The sequence below is a fragment of the Mustela nigripes genome, chromosome 4, assembly GCF_022355385.1.
Source record: "Mustela nigripes isolate SB6536 chromosome 4, MUSNIG.SB6536, whole genome shotgun sequence".
NCBI lineage: Eukaryota > Metazoa > Chordata > Mammalia > Carnivora > Mustelidae > Mustela > Mustela nigripes.
Window position 1 is genome coordinate 60,162,599 of NC_081560.1, and position 18,496 is coordinate 60,181,094.

Here is an 18,496-nt window from a genome sequence, read left to right on the forward strand (position 1 = left end):
GTAGAGACAAGAAAACTGTCTTGTAATCCTTGATTTGGTTTCCATGTGCATCTTTATTTTGTACTGAATACTTATAAAATAAAAATGCAATCAAATTTTTTCATGTTTAGATTTTTAAGTGTGTCCAATCTTAATATGTAATAGGAATATAGAAGTAGAAATAGTCATGCAACTGTATACATGCCTCTCTTGTTCTACCATGGCTTTGCAAAAGAATAGGCAATATGAATAAATGAAGAGTTTTTATAGAAGGACACTATTATATTACTGACAGTATTTATCTTGCATTTTTAAAACAATGAGAAGGAAGGAATAAAGCAATGTTCTTCTACCTTCATGCAGCTATCCCAGCTTTTGGAAGCCCCATCATTGCTTATAAGTGCTCACAATTCTCTCTCAATTACAAATATCAGATTCTCTTCCAAACTAATCAAAATCAAATTGCAAATTGATTATAGCCAGTGATTGATAAAGATTTGGTATATTGAAAACAGCTGAGAACTGCCTGACTGTTGAAAGATGGAAGCAATCAAAAATTGCTGAAAATTCTACTCATGTCTTCAGATTGCTGAAAATTAGTATATTCTAAAGTCTTTAGAGATAAAATTTGCTCCTTATTCATTGTTGTTTTTCTGGTAGATACCATGTTCTCAAAGTAAGTAAGTAAGTAAATAAATAAATAAAGTATGAAATGTAGGTATGTCTGGGGCTCAGTCATTTGAACATTTGACTCTTGATTTTGTCTCAGGTCGTGATCTCAGGATCATGGGATCGAGGCACAGTTTGGGCTCTGCACTTAGCATGGAGTCTGCTTGAGTCTCTCTCTCTCTCTCAAATAAATAAATAAAATCTTTAAAGTAAAAAGTGTGGAATATATATAAAATAGGCATCTGAATTATTATTCCAGTCTTGGAAAGACCCTCTTAAGCAGTTTCCTGCACATGGGCAGTCTGAACCTAAACTTAAGTCTCTACAGCTTTCCGGAGCCTATATTGAACTTTCTGTGACCATATCATCATCAACTCACTTAAGCTGGAATTATTCTCTTTGTTAATAGAGTACTTTTTGCTTCTGCTCAAATATACACGGACATTTAATTATCCAATGAGAGTACCTATGCAAAGAGCCCAAATACATAATAGGCATTTCATGAATGCCAGTTTCCTTCATGTTATCTCTCCTAGAAAATACAGCCAGTTGGTTTTCATTTCCATAAACAATAGATAATAAATATATAGATTTAATTTTTGTGGAAATAATGTTAGATTAAAGAAAGAGTTGTATACTTAGAGCACAGGTATGATCAAACAACCAAAAGGACAGGTTTTAAATAATTTTAAAAATAAGATTGTCCGTCATCTGGCTTAGAAACTGAAACTAGAACTCCATAATAATCAGTAACATGGGTTAAGGATCCATCCCACTGTATCAAGAGCACTGAACAAAGAAATAACAACATGTTATTTTTTTCAAAAAAGAATTGCCAGTATAAAGATAGCCATGATCAAAAAAATTTCAAATGCCAAAATAACACAAAGAATGAACAAAATCTCATAGCCAATGACTTGTGGTACTATGGTTACACTTCATCATAAACTAGTACTAAGCTTATATATGTAACTAGAATGATATATTTCTCCCAAAGTCTTAAGAATAATTTGCTATTAATTAACCTAGTTTCCAAAATGTCCTAATACTATTGTACCCTCCAAAGAATTTAGTCCAGCAACTATGGCTCAGAAATGTGTATCTCCTTACTTTAGCTGCTAATGTTCTATTTGATTCTAAGGTTATCATATAAGTAATATGTGGAAACTGCTTTCCCAGGCATTCATTTTAACATTGTATTTTTGTGTAAAAAGCTCACTTTTATTTTCAGCATTAAGAAAATAGTGCCTTTCCGCTTAACCTCCTATTTCAGTTTCTATGGTAGGTTGAACATGCCTGTTAAAGATTTTTTTTTAATTTAATTTAATTTTTATTTATTTGACAGACAGAGATCACAAGTAGGCAGAGAGGCAGACAGAGAGAGAGGGAGAAGCAGGCTCCCTGCTGAGCAAAGAACCTGATGTGGGGCTTGATCCCAGGACCCTGGGATCATGACCTGAGCCGAAGGCAGAGGCTTTAACCCACTGAGCCACCCGACACCCCGAACATGTCTGTTAAATTTCTTTTTCCTACTTGACAAGAATTTCTCGGGAGCACAGATTGTGCATTATTCATTAAAAGTTCCTGGTACGGTGTCTGAAGCATAGTAGGGGTGCAATAAATTTTATGAAATGAATGAATGAATGGATGATGCTGTATTAGACAGCATATGAAGCTAGGATTCAGGGGGATTTAAAAATCAATGGCAACGGGCACCTGGGTGGCTCAGTGGGTTAAGCCACTGCCTTCGGCTCAGGTCATGATCTCAGAGTCCTGGGATTGAGTCCCGCATCGGGCTCTCTGCTCAGCAGGGAGCCTGCTTCCCTCTCTCTCTCTCTGCCTGCCTCTCTGTCTACTTGTGATCTCTCTCTGTCAAATAAATAAATAAAATCTTTAAAAAAAAAAATAAAAAAAAAAATAAAAATCAATGGCATCATCTAAAACTGTTAAGAGACAAAATCTAGTAGAGATCTCTTTTAATCTATAAAGATGTGTACATTCTGGGATCTTAACTATCTGGCTATCAGTTCCACAGTTTGTAAGATAACAAAAATAAAATCATACATTCGGAGAGTTTGGGGCTGGCTTAGCCTACTGGCCTTTTACAGGTGCAATTTATTTTTACAGTAAAAAGAAGAACACTGAATCTTCCCAGAATAACCTGACTCCAACAGACTTAAATAAAGTTGTTCATTTTCCCAGGTTTTTGACATACTTCGGTCTTTCTAGATTGTGAAGTGAATCTCCATTTCCCAAAAGCCCCAGTGCCGATTTTAATGATCCTGTCCACGTGACATACATTTTTTTTTGTTTTATTGCTATTAGTGAATGAAAAGTGAAGGATATTCATTTTAACTTGAAAATGTCAGGGATGCACTTTAAGAGATATATTTTTGCAGCTTTTAATGAGGTGGTGTTTCTTTTTGAAAGAAATACTCATCTCTGATGCGGGTGCTGTGCAGGTGACAACTGATATTTAATAAGCGATGGTTCTTGTATTAGTAGCAGTTCTCTAAAGAAAATGTCTCAGATTGCTTTTGAAAAACTCTTAGCGTCACTAGCCCAAAGGCAAGATGTGACCTTTTTATTACATAATGAGAATCATTTATTATCTTACAATGTATCTTAAAGTCACAGACAAAATGCCACTTTGATAATTGCTTTCAATTAGCTTAGAGCATAGCATATATTCATAAAATGTCTTCTCTAATTTAGACTTGAATTAGAGAAAATTGCAGACATAATCTACTTTAAGGTTGTCTCATTTAAGGTGATTCGTAGTTTTATATCAAAGAAATCAAAATGAGTAGCTTCGGAACAGTCTCAAAGTGTTTTAAGCAGGCTTTTCAATATTTGATTCTATTCTATTACCAATTAATTAACAAATTAGAAAGCTAGTTCATCATTTCTGACCTTTTGTGCACGTTAACTTTTGACTTTCATTCCTAATGATTGTTTTGAAATTAAACCTTGCAGTTCATGTGGAAAGAGAGAAACAAGCTGATTAACAAGATAAATAAGGCTCCACTTGATCCCCAGTACATCTTGATGTTGGACTCTAACTGGGATACTGAATACTGTCACGGTGCATCCTTTCCCGCTTTAAGTAGTCAGTGAATCATACTAGATAATTGTGTGGCCGAAACAAAGAGTTTGGGGCCATTACTACAAGTGAGATTAGAGGTAACATGATATTTAAAATGTGGTTTCAGTCAATTTTTATTTTTTGTTAATATCCTGAGCATTGCAATAACGGTTTAAAGTAATAAAAACTCTGAAACTGCATTTTACGCTCGTGGTGTTCCAGTAGTTCATGGAATATTATTAACCTTAACAGAGATTCTTTGAAATCGGTAATATATCTGGAGATTACCCTCTCTCTCTTTCTTTCCCTAGATAAAAATTACACACAAGAACCAAGCCCCAATGCTGATGGGTCCGCCTCCAAAAACTGGGTTGTTCTGCTCCCTCGTCAAAAGAACAAGAAACCGAAGCAAGGAGTAAACCTGTCTCATTTTATTCTTCGAGATCTAATTAGCATAATTGGGCTGTGGAAACTTATGCTGGAAATCTTTGAACCATTTCAGTTCTCTTGCTCATGCAAAATCATTGAATTGGTTTAACAGTTTTTGTTACTGAGCTAATGTAAAATTCAGCTATTAGAAAATTTGTCTCCGTTTTTATAGGCATCTTTGCATGAAGAAGGCAGAAGTTTACATGAAGTGGTACTGCATATTTTTGTTGCATGCATTCCCATAGATTTTTATGTCCCTCACTCATTCCTCCCCCAGTTTCCATTTACTAACCTGTGAGAGAAATCTGTAAACCCTAAAGGAAATACCATGGAAAAAGTGATTCTCTGTGTGATTCCAATTATTGATAAGCGCTAATCAGTAATGCTATGATAATCTCAACTGCAGATTGCAGTACTTTTGCCTTTAAGAATCAGTGTCTCAATGACCTTTGAACTATGACTTGAGAAGAAACTTCTAATTGGAACATTTTATTAAATACTTGTCTATGATACGTCGCTGTATCTAAATAGTTTTTCTTCAACATCTTGATGCTTCTGAGTGGAATTTCAGGTATACAGTTTTCTTGTGCAAAAAAAAAAAAAAAAACAGAAAATCATTTTTATTTTGTTTCCTTTTGATTTTAACTCCAGAAATTAGTGAAAACAGAAATAAGTTACTTGGCAGTAAAGTGTGGTAACATGGCAAGCCTTATTCCTTTCTGCATGCGGATCTAAAAGAAAATTCATAACCACACCAGTAACCAAATAGCTGTTTTAAACTATGTGCCTAATATTACTATCTCCCACCAAAGATTCAGAAAAAGATGCCTGAGAGAAATGGGTTCATGTATAATTAACTAGCATTGTGGAAAAAATTTATGGTTCTTATGATTAATTTTTTGATGACTTAAACTCTGAAAAGAGAGTGAATTACCCATTAATTATAATTAAAGTTCTCACCTGATGCAGACAATAGACCATACAACATAATCAAAGCTCAATTCAATGATTTCTTGCCTTTTTGGTCATTTATAAATATAGGTATCCATAATTTTTAATGGATCAGTTAAGTGCACTTGAGAAAGTAAATGATTGTATCAATTTTGTTCTAGTATAAATGGATACCTGTGAGGACTATTAAGCTCACTGAAGCAAACCATGCACGCAATTCGTCCTCTCCCATCGGCATAGGCCACTCCCATCTCTGTGGCATTTCAGATGTTCATTTGGAAATGATGGCCCAGATCGTTGTTTACGAAATTCATGGTATGGTTGTAGTCTCTGTTTAAAGAAATTATGGAATATGTGCTTTTCTTTGTGTTTCATTAAATCTATGATATAAAATGAAATTCTATTCTGATCAGTTGGGGTATTGTTCACTCATACCGACCTGCATCTCATCATTGCATGTTTTATGTTTTTTAAACATGCCACAAGGAAAACAAGTGCTTGAAATGCATGATTTATTAGTTTTTCTCTCCACTCTGCATTAAAGTACTAATGATTTATCAGTTCTGTTTTTCTATTGATTCATTCATCTTTGAACAACAAATAGCATTTAGTGATTCTGTTGAACACACTCCTGTGCATGGATTTATGGATTTCAAGTGAAATTGCTATAATTTTTGTTCTTTGGTTTGAAAACTCAACTGAATGCTGTTGTATCAAATAGCTACTCTCAAGCAATGTACTATAATGGAAGATTATGTATAAAACGTATTATTTTAGTGTTCCAGGAACATTAGATGGTAAATATCAATCAACAAAAAGTTTAATTGCTTTGAAAATAAAAGCTTTTGAATAAAATTAAGACATAATTTAGCATTCCCAGGAAAATTATCATTACAATTGCAAATGTGGCACAGCAATCACTTGCCCTAGTATAAAAAAAAAAAAAAAAAAAAAAGTTATTTGGCAGAGCCGTAATCTGGAGCAAAAGAAATCTCTAAACAGTAACAAATGCATTACTGACATAATGTTACATAACACACACATTGATTTTTGTGTATCTATGGTTACAGGTAATAAATATTTTTACATAAATTGACACAATTTTCTACAATGGGCAGGCAGGCCTTGTATCAAAACATATTCTGAAGCCACAAATTATTTTATGTGCAGTACACATACGATTATGTCTTGGCTACCTTTTATAGTATGTAGTGGGAAGGCAGCAACAGTTTGTGAGTCATTCTTCACAATCTGTGCAGTGGAAAGCTGCTGATGAGACAGTGGAATGGGACGAATCAAACAACCTGCCTATCAGACTTCCAGAGTTGAAATCAAGGGATGCAGCTTTCCTTCCGGGTAGCTCCTTAACTCTAATTAGTGATAATAGTAGTTACATTTTCAGTCAGAATTCATTGGTACAAATAACAAATGTTCTAATAGGAATCAAATGTTACTGTCTTCAACTCATTTTCTAAAGCTACTGACATGCTTGCCCTGCAAGTACACTACTCCTGGGGTGTGGAAAGTAGTTTTTAAAAAAAAAAAAAATGACTTTGATAGTTATAAAATCAGAGAAGATATTCTTTCCATTTTTATGACAGCTTCAAGTGAGGAATATATATTTTAAGGAAAATTCTAAACAGAAAGCTCTATGGTATATTAAAATACTGAATAACGAATGTTAGCTTTTCAAGATGGGATTTTTTCTTCTCTGTGTGTGAGTGCTGGATTGTTGCATCAACTTCTTTTAAGTAGAGTAGACATAGTAGTACAAAGGTTTAAGTAGATGAAACCCCAAAGAGAAAAAACTAACACTGGACTTGCTGGGCGTCAGAGGAACAGAGGGAGAGAGATACATATTTTGCTAAGCAGTGCAATACACCGAGTTGATAAACAGACATTCCAGGAGAACCCTGGACATCCAGGCTTCCAGTGGGAATGGGGAGGTCTATGTGGATCCAGGAATTTTAAAGGACATAAGTGTATTTTTCCGCATACATGTGTATACCATGTGTATTCAATTCAAAAAGTGCTGGTCAATGTATTTGTGGAGAAAGAAGGTATCTTGTAGAAGGTAAAGAAAACAAACTTTTTCAAACAGTTTTCATATTTAAGCTATCTCTGTGATTATAGCCATAACAAAGCAGAAGGCTCAGATGCTTAGTGTAGTCTACTGCAGGTAGAAATTTAAGTCTGATAAATTGTGAATATGTCTCTGCATATTGTTCTTTTTTAGGGGGATGGGAAATCATTGCAGTTTTCCGGGGAGAATCTGTGTTGAATTTCAGACTGTATTCTACTTGAAAGAGACAGAACTTTTAAAAGATTCCATTCCTTTTTGTGTCAGTTTATTGTTTATTGATTATAAAAAGGGAAATGTACCTTTCATGGCACATAGAACACACAAACAATGATTCAAATACAGTATGTATATTCTAAAATAAACAGTGAAGCCCTTGTAATATATGTTAAGGGTGTAAAGTTTAAATAAATAAATAAATAAACAAAACCTGCAGAAGAACTTTTATTTTGTGACAGGCAGAAATCACCCCTTTAGTCTCCCGACTAAACTGCATTCAGTTTAAATAAAAATCTAATAAACTCACACTGAAGAATTCTATACATCCTTATTGTGTTTAAAAACAGAGAATTCATTTAATTATAGTATCTCATTAATTTTTTTGGAAAGTGTTATATACAATATCATGCTTTTTGAAATAAAAACGTTAATCTCTCTGTTAAGTGTCATTCCTTCCTGCTGTTTTGGCCAGATTTTATCTGAAAATGAACTTTTTTTTTTTTTAAAGATTTTATTTATTTTTGACAGAGATCACAAGTAGGTAGAGAGGCAGGCAGAGAGAGAGGAAGGCAAGCAGGCTCCCTGCCAGAGAGCCTGATGCAGGGCTCAATCCCAGGACCCTGGGATCATGACCTGAGCCAAAGGCAGAGGCTTTAACCCACTGAGCCACCCAGGCACCCCTGCAAATGAACTTTTGAAGCAGTTGCCATCAGTCTACCTCACTGGATCTCTGCTGGCGGATACCAGGCCAGCCACTTCGTCTTCCGTCAGGGAGGAAGGAGTCTGGGCATTTGGGGACTGAATCCTGTCATTAAGAACAGAACCATCCCATTTTGTGCTGCTTTGGCCCCGGGTTGCTGCTATGAACATTATTCCAGAAATTTCAGAGATCCCAGGAACACCGCAGACGGACTGATAGACTTGTGGAGATTGAAAGATTAGGTCAGGGGTTCTGTGAGGACTTCCATGGAATTTTCTGCAGGAAACCCAATTCCAATTTCATTTTGTGTAACAGACTTCAGCAGATCTCTCCTGGGCACTGACTGGGGACCAGATATTTTATGAAGGGGTTACCGCAGTTAAAGGGCAGCAGTTCTTTGGGTTCCTTCTACTTGAGGTCAAGATTGGCTACTCAAGGAGTTTGGCAGTGGCCCCCAGACCTGGGACTGTACTCTGTGACTCTGCCATGTCACTGACCAGGCTGCTGCTTCCTGCTTCCATTCACCGAGTTTTGCAGCGGGCCCATGCCAGTAAAATAACAGAAGATTTAGCTTAAGAATATTTGCTAAAATTTGCCTCTGGGAGCTGTAAGAAGGTTCTGAAGACAGAGGCGCCAACTTTAATCCTAGCTGCACATTTGACAAAATATAGTTCAGAAGAGAGTCACTGATTCTCTCTAAGCCTCAGTCTTCTCATCTGTACAATAGGCAGAAAGGCCCTTTATCAGGGTTGTGGTTAAGAATTAAGTGGAGACAATTTCCTAACTCATTTTCTATAGCAAACATTCAGAACATCTTCCAGCTGCAACAGAAACGTAGTAGCAGGACAAGCAAGAGCCGCACAGGAGAATCTCCTTGGTCCCCACTTCGGGCCCTCTTCCACAATACCAATGATAGTTTTCTAGAAATAGATGATATTCCTCATCACATCACCCTGTTCTACATGACTAAAGTCCAAAATTCTCAGGCAGACAAGGGCTTTCATGAGCTGGATCTTCTTAACCCTTCCTCTGTCCAGTTTCCTCCTAACCCCAGGTGCGATATTCGTTCCAGCCACACCTTTCTACTTGCATTACACCAGGTATGCCATGTTTTCTTCACAGCTCTGCGCTTGAGCAAATTTCGTACTCACTGGCACATTCCCTTTCTCAAGGATTGGTTCACTTCTGTTTGGGAGGATTTCTGCACCCACTTTTGTCCAGATTGCATGAGAATGGTTTTGGAGAGTATGTGCTGTGCCTCTGGTAACACTCTGATACCTATGCTAAAGTTTTTCATTCTGTATTTTAAACAGTTACTTGTCTGATCGCCTCATTAAACTGGTGAGTCATTTGAAAGCCAGCCCTGGGTTCTAGTCCCTGCTGTTCCCCTGGAGCCATCCCTATAAGATATCCAATAATCTTTGAATAGATAAATACAGGCTGCCAAAATTCTCAAGTTCCCATAAAACATAAATTACTTCTTCCAGAAGAAATTCTATAAAAGCAGTCTATTCAAAAAATCATAAAAAATGACCTTTTTTTTTTTTTAACAATTTTATTTTATTATCCCTTGTAAACTTTGGCTGGATAAACTCACAGTTCATTCTTGTGTCCTTCTCATCTCTTGTCACCTTCCCTTATACAGTAGTACATTTCCAACTTTTGGTTGATTCAGTAACGAGAATGGCATGCGCTTTAACTCACAGGTGGTTCTCATTGGGCCAGCCCAGGGTCCTCGTGCCTGGTGGGCTGGGAGTCGTGAATAGCTGACTTCTATTCTCCAAGGAAGGCTGGGGAGACAGTATGTAGGTAAGTGACCCCCAAAAGATGTTTACACGCTGGTCTTTGGAACCTTTGAATATGTTTTGTCACCTAGCCACAGGGAATTAAGGTTTCAGACAGAATTAAGGATGCTAATCAGCTGAGTTCAGGCTGAAGAGTAGCCTGAATTATGCAGGTGTGCTTCATGTAATCTCAAGGGTCCTTGAACGTGGGTGAGAGAGGTGGAAGACTGAGTCAGAGAGTGATTTGAAGACGGGAACATTGTTTCATTTGAAGATGGCCGAAGGAGACCACCAGCCACAGAAAGCAGGGGCTCCTGCAGAAGGTAAGGAAAAGGATTTTCCTCCAGAACTTCCAGAAGGAACAAAAAGCTTTAATTTTAACCTACTGAGACCTATTTTGAACTTCTGAACTGCGGTACTAAGATAATAAATCTGTGTTTTTTAAGCCACTAAATTAGTGGTAATTTGTTACAGCAGCAGTTGGAAACTAATATAGGGAAGTAGGAAAGTAGAATACCACTGTTCAGGGCTGTTGCTGAAACACTGATGCATTTTAAAACAGAGTAAGAGTGCTGTTGCTTAATCTTTAATGCATTTGAATTGCTTAATCCTCCTTTAAATGCATTTGAATTTCGAGAATCCAGTCCACATGCCTCACCTTTGACCCGTGTAGGTAAACTGATGAGAGGTGGAGAAAGGGAGAGAGATTTTATTTCCTAGTTTGTTCGTTTTTGATTGATAGCACTCTAATAAGGAAAAAGAGGAAGAAAATAAAAGCTCCTGTTGTGATGACGTTTATTTTGCTAAGATAACAATCTCAATAATTTATTTTTTTCAGATTATGTATGTAATCCTGATTTTAGTTATTTGGATGTTTCTTGTATTCATGCTTTTTACTCTTCTTGGGCCACTTAGGACACTTTCTACTTGAGTCTGTAGGAATAAGAAAATAATAAAAGATGACTGCAAATGAGAGGTTTAGTGTACCCCTCTTAAGTTAAATTATTTATGTATGTCTGCCCCACATTTTCCTGCATTCATTTCACAAGTCCAGCTTCCACTGGAGCAACAGCTGAGCAGAGTCAGCTAATGAAGCCGCCCCTCCATGCGGGGTCAGAGACCTGCTTTGGTGTTTGGATCGCTATCCCCGTCTGAAACTTTTCAAGAGGTGTGCACTTGGCAAATGCTAATGAGTTTAAACTGGCTTTTGTGTAAATTACTAGGTGTTTGGAGGGGAAAATTAAAGTACTTTGCAAATGTTTGACAGCATAAGGATTTTCTGAGCCTCTTAGCTTATTCATAGATGAGAGTTTTCTGAGCCCTAGAGAGGTTGCCAGCCCCATGAAAACTTAGCTTGTCTTTAGCTTGAGACCTTTAACGCAAGTCCTTTTCCTCTTCCAGAACCTTCTATTGTAAGTTTAAGGTATCCTTAGAGATTCTATTGCCATTCACACAAGAGGGAGAAATTAATCAATTCAGTGGTATTTTCATTCGAGTCCAGTCCCAAAGATTCTGTCTAGACTTCACTCTCCCAGGCTTCTTTGAACTGTCTCATGTAGGCTTCAGCTTCTGGACTTCTTGGTCTCCGCATTTTCCAATTTGAACAGGAATCCTAAGTCAGTTTAGCTGGAGTCTCCTATGCTCCATATCTGATCATCTTCAATCACTATCTGACCAGGCTTCTCAGCCCACCATCCGCAGGTGATAACTGTGTTCCTGGTCCCCGATGTTTCGCCTAATAATTTTCCATCCACTGAGCCCCTACACTGTACCTTAGCTATTAATTCCCACTTGCCCAGGCTGTGTTTGGAGTTGAAACGAATCTCTCTCTCCTGTCAAATTCTGTTTCAGGGGTCCCTATACCTGTCTGATAGCCACCCCTCCCCCACTTGAATCAAGTCTTTCTCACCATGCCTTAACCAGTCTCATTCAAGAATTTAACACTAGTTTCTGGTATAATGGAAAATCAGCATAATGGTAGCCTATTATCAGAAGTTAAGGACTGTTTCAAAATTCCAGTCCTATAAGAGAATATTTGCAAGGGAATTTATCTTCTATTACAACGACAAAAGTTAAGAAACAAAAAGTAATTTTTAAAAAACCAGAATGTAGTAGTAGTTACTATGGCCCATGTGAAGCTTTAAAAAAAAAAAAAAATCGATACTGCGATTCCATAGCCTAGTTGGTTGTAAGAGAACCATATTGTCCCAGATCCTATTTGAGTTCACCCGCGGCCATGGAAAGTTTACTGCACACAGAGCGCTCTTCTGAGAAAACTCTTGCAAGGAAGCAAACATGCTGGGGTATGCCTAGGTTGAACGCTGATATGTGGGAGAGTGATACCCCCAGCCCAACCCTCAGCCAGTTTGGGATTGGAGTCTATTAAGAAATACCTCGGTCTCCCTCATTTGTACAGGTTTGACAATTGAGAGCTATGGTCCACTGAATTTTTTTAGAGGCTTTCTAGTGGGACCATGCTTCAGTAGCCCGTCCTTTTATGTGGTCTTTTTTGTCTTGTCTCCTGCCTCTGTCTCACTTCTGTCTCCTGGCGTCTTCCAAATAAAATAGCAACAGCCAGATCCTTGTCCCAGGCACTGCTTTTGAGGAAGTCTTGTTTTGTGGAAGCCGTGTCCGAACCCAAATAGAGTACTGATGTCCCACCAAAGCCTGTTATTCTTTCCAGGAGACCTGTGTCAAAGAGAAGGTTGCAGATCAAATGCCTAAAGAGGCCAAGAGGATATTAAAGACAGACTGAGACTCATAACAAATTTTAAGAATTTATTTGAACAAAAATTGATTAAAGTTGAGTTGCAGCCAATCGAGTGGATAGATAGGAGCTTTGAGGAACCGTACAAAATGAAAGCCTTCTACAGGCAGAAGAGACTAGGGACAAGGAGGAAATTATATGAGATGTAAAAGCAGATTGGTTATTGCACTGTTACTTCACTTTGGGAGGATGGCAGGGGTCTATCAGGCAATTACCTAACTAGCGCTCATCAGCCGATTGCTGAGTGACAGATGTAAGATTCCATTTCAGGGAAGGCTGAAACTCTAAGTCTGATTTTAGTGATGTGGGGCTTGGCATAAGTGACTCCGTTTTGGGGCGGATAACTCATGTGAGTCATTTCAGCTGAGATTAAATATGCCAAAACACTGAGACAGAAATACTGGGTATCTCTTACTGATTCCTTTAACAAATTGACTATGTTTATTGATTGCTTAGGAGTTCAGGAAACATCTGTGAATAAAACAAAGTCCATTGTCTTCGTGTGGACTGTATATTAGCTTCTAACAACCATTAAACTCTTTCTGGAAGCCATTTAAAGTGGCAATATCTGTTGTAATTAAAAAATTTTATGAGATTATATTATACTTGGGAGGCTTACAAGCAAGTATTTTTATAGCAGGAGTAACTTTCATATTAGTATTAGATTTGGGTTGTTTTGTTTTGTTTTGTTTTACCCGTTGCTCTCTATTTACTTGGTTTCCCTAATCAACTTTCACATAGGACTTGTACCACTTCACAATGAAAGGAAAAGGCCAAGTCTGTGTGGTAGATGATTTATTTTTATATCATGATGTGGCTGGGTATTGTTTTGTTTTGTTTTTTATTGGAGCTGAGGATAATCTTTTCAGAGACAGCTAAAAACAAGGAACTGAATACAGGCTTGACTCTTCACAAAGTACTTCTCACCATTCACTGCCTACGTGCTTCTTAAGGGAGGGTTGGTACCAATCTGCCAGGGAGTATTTTCAGGGACCCTCACATTTAACTAAGGATTGTGGGGAAAAATAAACTTAATGCAAAAACCAACACAAATCCATATACGTGCTAAAATGGAACAAAATATTAAAGTGAAACCACAGGTTTGCGTTGGGTCACTTAAAAAGTCCCCCAAGTTTCCTGGCTTATGCAGTCAGAACTCTGAAAAATGCTTTGCAGAAAACCGTGCTTCATACTCCGATCTTGAACACAGCTTGGACCTCATTTGCAAGCTGCAGACCTGTACCTAAGGCACACTGACCCCTCGATCTGGATGTTCATGGGCAGCACACATGGAATGTTCTTCACTCGACCCGTCTTCATTCTCACATGACAACCTGCCTCCATGTCTGTTACTTGCTTTCACTTAATGGAAGCATGACCCCCTCTTTCTAAGCTCATTGGTAACCAAGTCCTTTCTATTCAATCTTTTTCTTTAATTTTCACTTACCTTCTATTTTTATCCCTACTGCTATTGTCCCATTTTTGGCCTTTTATCTCTCATTTGAACTTTTTCAGTAACCTATCTGCTTTTAGTTTAGTCTACTTTCACTTGATTCTACACACGATGGTAGGATCTTCTAAAACGCAGGCATTATTAATATACAACTAACAGAGAAATTATAATGTATACTCAATAAAGTGAATTATTTTTCCTATGGGTAGGAATAGCTTCAAAATTCTTTCATGAGCATGTGTCCTTCCTCTCTAGCATTAAAGTAAGCTATTTTGACTGAGGAAAGGATGAGAATAATAGAAGTCCACTTAACAACAGTATCTTAGCAAAAACCCCAGTTCAGGGGCTCCTGGGTGGTTCAGTCAGCTAAGTGTCCAGGCTCTTGCTCTCAGCTCATGTCTTGATCTCAGGATCATGAGTTCAAGCTGCGTGTTGGGTCCCCGGCTAGGCATGGAGCCTACTTGAAAACACAAACAAAATCCTATGGTCCAGAGTTGAGTTAAGCATGTGGTAGTGCTGCATGGACCTAAACCACCAAACTGATAGAGAAAGGTGTTGAATGATAGCTGACCTAGAAGACTTTCAGCCCAACTTGGAGCTCTCCAAGGATTTCCAAGGTCTCTGTCCTCAGATTTCCTTTATCCTCTAAGATCCTTGCAATTTTAGAAAAATACATGGGTTTGAATATCTCATTGTTTAGTAGAGAACTTGATGCATTCAAAGCTTGTTTCACTGCATCCAGTCATTAAACAAATTGTTACTTATAATGGAGTTGGTGTAAGAAATACTGGATAAAATAGTAGTTTGAAGCACTAAGCATCTATATAGATCTGCAGATGGGCTAAATAATATTTTCAAAATATTTATACATGCTTGTAACTTTTCTATGCTCCCTACTTACTACATGCTGTGAGCTCTATTTTCACATCCGGGAAGAATTAGTTAGGTTTTGGCTTATAATATTTTAGATTACCTTAACATATGTACTTCTAAATATCTGGCATTTCTTTTAAAGTTGTTTTATCATAGATTTTTTTTTTCTCTCAGTATGTATGTTCTACCTTTTAGACCCTTTCTGGAAAAAAGAGACAAGTTCTGTCTCTCATTTATTCACACATACGTACATGTTGCCTCACACATAATTTGGCAAAATAAATTTAAGAATAGGTGAGTCCTGTACAGCCTATCCTAAATTCAAGACATTAAAATTTGTATTGAAAATAACTTAAAATATTGAACAATGGCCCTTCGATGGTTACTGTAGCCTTCTTTTAAGAAAACATTTAGGCAAAATAGAGGTTCCTTTTGATCACATAGTTGAAAGAGGTGACTCTTAAATAAAAAAAAAAATTTAGCTACTTGATAAATGCATAAATTAGGTTTCTACTTGATCCTTTCTTTTCAAATAACTTCCATGTTTGCTGTCAATCACTTAGTATTAAAATTTGATAACATGGAAACTTGGAAATTCAAGAATAAACTCTGAGGTATTTGTTCTTAAACTGGTTTTAGCTTTTCTCCTCATTTATAAGTGCTCCTAAACTGAGAACCCCTGTCAAGTTTGGAGAAGGAAGAGTAGGCACTTGAAAATGCCTTCTTAGTTCTGCTTTCTAGAACTCCATCTCCCCCTGATTTCTTCTCCCTGCCCCACTTTCAGTGGTTTCTAATTGGTATTTTTTGGAAAGCATAATAGCCTCTGGTTTTCTAACTATTTATAAACTATTGGAATTTCCATTTCATTTTAGAACTTTACTTTTTCAAATTTGAAAAAGAAATTTAAATTTATATATCCCATTTTAATTTTTAAATTAGTCCTTTTTGTGTCTTGGGAATGGATATTTCATAAATCTGAATATGGTCCTCATTGTCTGTGTATTTTTATCTGCACAGAAGTATTTTCTATGTGTTTAATTTGTCTAAATAGTTCCAGTAACACTTTGTTCATTTTATAATCAAAAAATATTTAGAGCTGTAAGAACCTCTCGTTTTTTTTTTTTTCATTGTGCCAGTAAGAGTCAAGGTCTTCAGCCACATTCTCACAGTTAACTGAGAGTAGAACACCCACATATTCCAGAACTACTGATCTCTGTAAATAGTTCAAACTGGCTAAAAAACAACAACAAAAAAATTGTAGTACTTTTATTTTGTTGTATAATTCAGATTTGACTATAGCTATTTTATTTTAAAAGTATGTATATAATAAAAGCATTATCTACAAAATATTTGTTATTAGAAAATGCTTTAATTTTAGTGGCATTTTACATAATTATGTTTTATTAGGCAAATATTAGAGTCCTTGTCCTTCTCCTGAACAAACAATGCCTGATGATAATAGAGATAATTGAGGAGCGGTGTTGACCGGAATTGGCAACTTTTTTTTTTCAGGATTTTAATATAAATGTAAAACCCCAAGTCACATTGGTAATTAAAAATTCTAATTGAAATAACTAAAAATAACAATAACAATCTAATCATGCATATACGTACATTGATTGGAATATTATTTCTTATTTTAAAAGATTAGGCTTTCAGATTCCCTCAAAATTTTCTGTTTTAAAACCTTGTTTTAGAAACATCACAGCATGATGTAATGCTATCTAGCCAGAAAGGTCGGTCTGGGAAAAAAGGCTGTAGTTCTAACACCATATATTTTTAAGTAGAGAACATACTGTGCTTCCTTTATTTTAATCAAAAATAATTTTGAAACTGATTTGAAGTCTTTTTTAGCAATAAAATAGCTATTTAGTTCAATGCTTCAGAGTAAATAACTCAGATACATTTTGTAATAGATTGACTCACTTTTAGCTATCCTCTACCAACACAGATGGATTTTAAGTTAATGTCATTTACAAGGCTGGTCTTCCACATTTCGTTTTGCATGGAAATGACAGAGAAGCACGTTCTTCTGTGACTCCATTTTCGTGCTTGCATGGTCACTCCCTACTGTACCTCCCTTCTGCTGATGGTGTCTGGACCACTTACTAGTGTCTTTGAAAGGGGTTAGGAGTCCTATTCTGGCAGAGAATGCAGGGAGCATGTGTCTAATTTTTGGCCTTATCTACTCAGAAGCCAAATACAGTTATATGATATTTTTACAACTGATGGCTCATGTTTTCATCTTTCCAGTTAGCACAGAAACCAATTCCTATCTCCTTCTGGTAAAACAATCACCAGGGTCCTATAGTATAAGAGGTGGGAGGAGGCTAAGGGGTGGTGCAGAGAGGCCAAGAGGAGTCTTGACATAGAAAATCATGCTGTTCTAGTTGCAACCACTAGGTGACACCATTGAAGGTTGTCAACAAAGTAGTGAAGCCTGCACTGTTGTAGATCCCTGAGCTTGCTGCTGGAGTGACTCCACCCCAAGCATAGCTTTTCCGAGTTAGATTTCTCTTCCTTTCCTCAAGATGTTTGGCCTTTTCCCCCAATAATACAACACCATGCTCTACTTGGTCTCTTGGGATGGGCTTTTTCCTTCAGGTGGTTCACGTGGTGCTCAAACCAACCTTCCTTCATTACTCTTGACACCTTTGTCTTAAGTCTAAACACCAGTTTAGATCTACCTTTCCTCACGGATACTTGGTTTTAGGTTAGGTTTCTTTTCCCTGCTAGTAGATCTTTGTGGAACCCTTCTGTTCTACTTTGGTCTTTTCACCTTTAAATCTCAGGGAACTCAGGGTTGAGATTTCTGTCTCCTCTCCTCCAATTATATCCATTGTTTCTTATTTCCTGGGAGCACTGAGAAAGAACAAGAGCCCCAAGAAACCAATCAGGATGAAGTCACCTGAGGTTTTGCAGGTTTTCTGCCCTCCTCCACCTTTTACATAATTTGTGTCTACTTACCTGTGCTTCTGGAGAAAAAATAAATACATACATGATACAAACATAACATCCTGCCTGATGAAGCACCTTTTATGCCAAGATGTGTATACTGGCCTGGCCTTGATCAAAATTGCAAATTTAGTAAGATTACCTTCCTTCGATGCTTTTTATCTTTTTCCAGGGACCCCATAACTATTAATGGTTGCCTTCTATAGGTTGCCTTCTTCCAGAAATGCTTAATATTTCCCCCTGACACAGATCTTACTTAGAGATCAAGATATTGATAATGTAATCCATTCTTGGAAGGAAGACCTAATCAGATCTTTGACATTTAGGGATTTAGTTTTGACAAGGTGCTTGCATTGGGTAACAGACTTGGGTAGCAGAAAGCTCACTGGGTTTATAATCACCCTGACTCAATTCCAAAACCCTGAGAAAAAGAAAATTATGAGAGAAGGAAGAGAACGAACAGAATAAGTATGCAGTGATGAATGAGGAAAGAAGTAAAAGCTGGACTAGGGCTTATGGTTATTTGGACTCTACTGCTTGGAAACTGAAATG

The 18,496-nt window shown here is 37.1% G+C and overlaps 1 protein-coding gene and 1 long non-coding RNA gene across 6 annotated transcripts in view; both read left to right on the forward strand.

Moving 5' to 3' along the window:
- The window catches only part of DGKB (diacylglycerol kinase beta), a 709,227-nt gene extending 701,384 nt beyond the window's left edge, over nucleotides 1–7,843 (forward strand). For all 5 annotated transcript variants that reach the window (XM_059396759.1, XM_059396762.1, XM_059396761.1 and 2 more), the window contains one exon: nucleotides 4,045–7,843. In XM_059396759.1, coding sequence (XP_059252742.1) covers nucleotides 4,045–4,152 — 108 coding nt within the window. In that variant the 3' untranslated portion in view covers nucleotides 4,153–7,843. The remainder of the gene's footprint in view (nucleotides 1–4,044) is intronic.
- A 2,267-nt stretch (nucleotides 7,844–10,110) lies between these two features.
- LOC132015054 (uncharacterized) overlaps nucleotides 10,111–18,496 on the forward strand; it is a 57,130-nt gene continuing 48,744 nt past the window's right edge. Inside the window, exon 1 of the long non-coding RNA XR_009403533.1 lies at nucleotides 10,111–10,219. This is a non-coding gene — a long non-coding RNA (uncharacterized LOC132015054). The remainder of the gene's footprint in view (nucleotides 10,220–18,496) is intronic.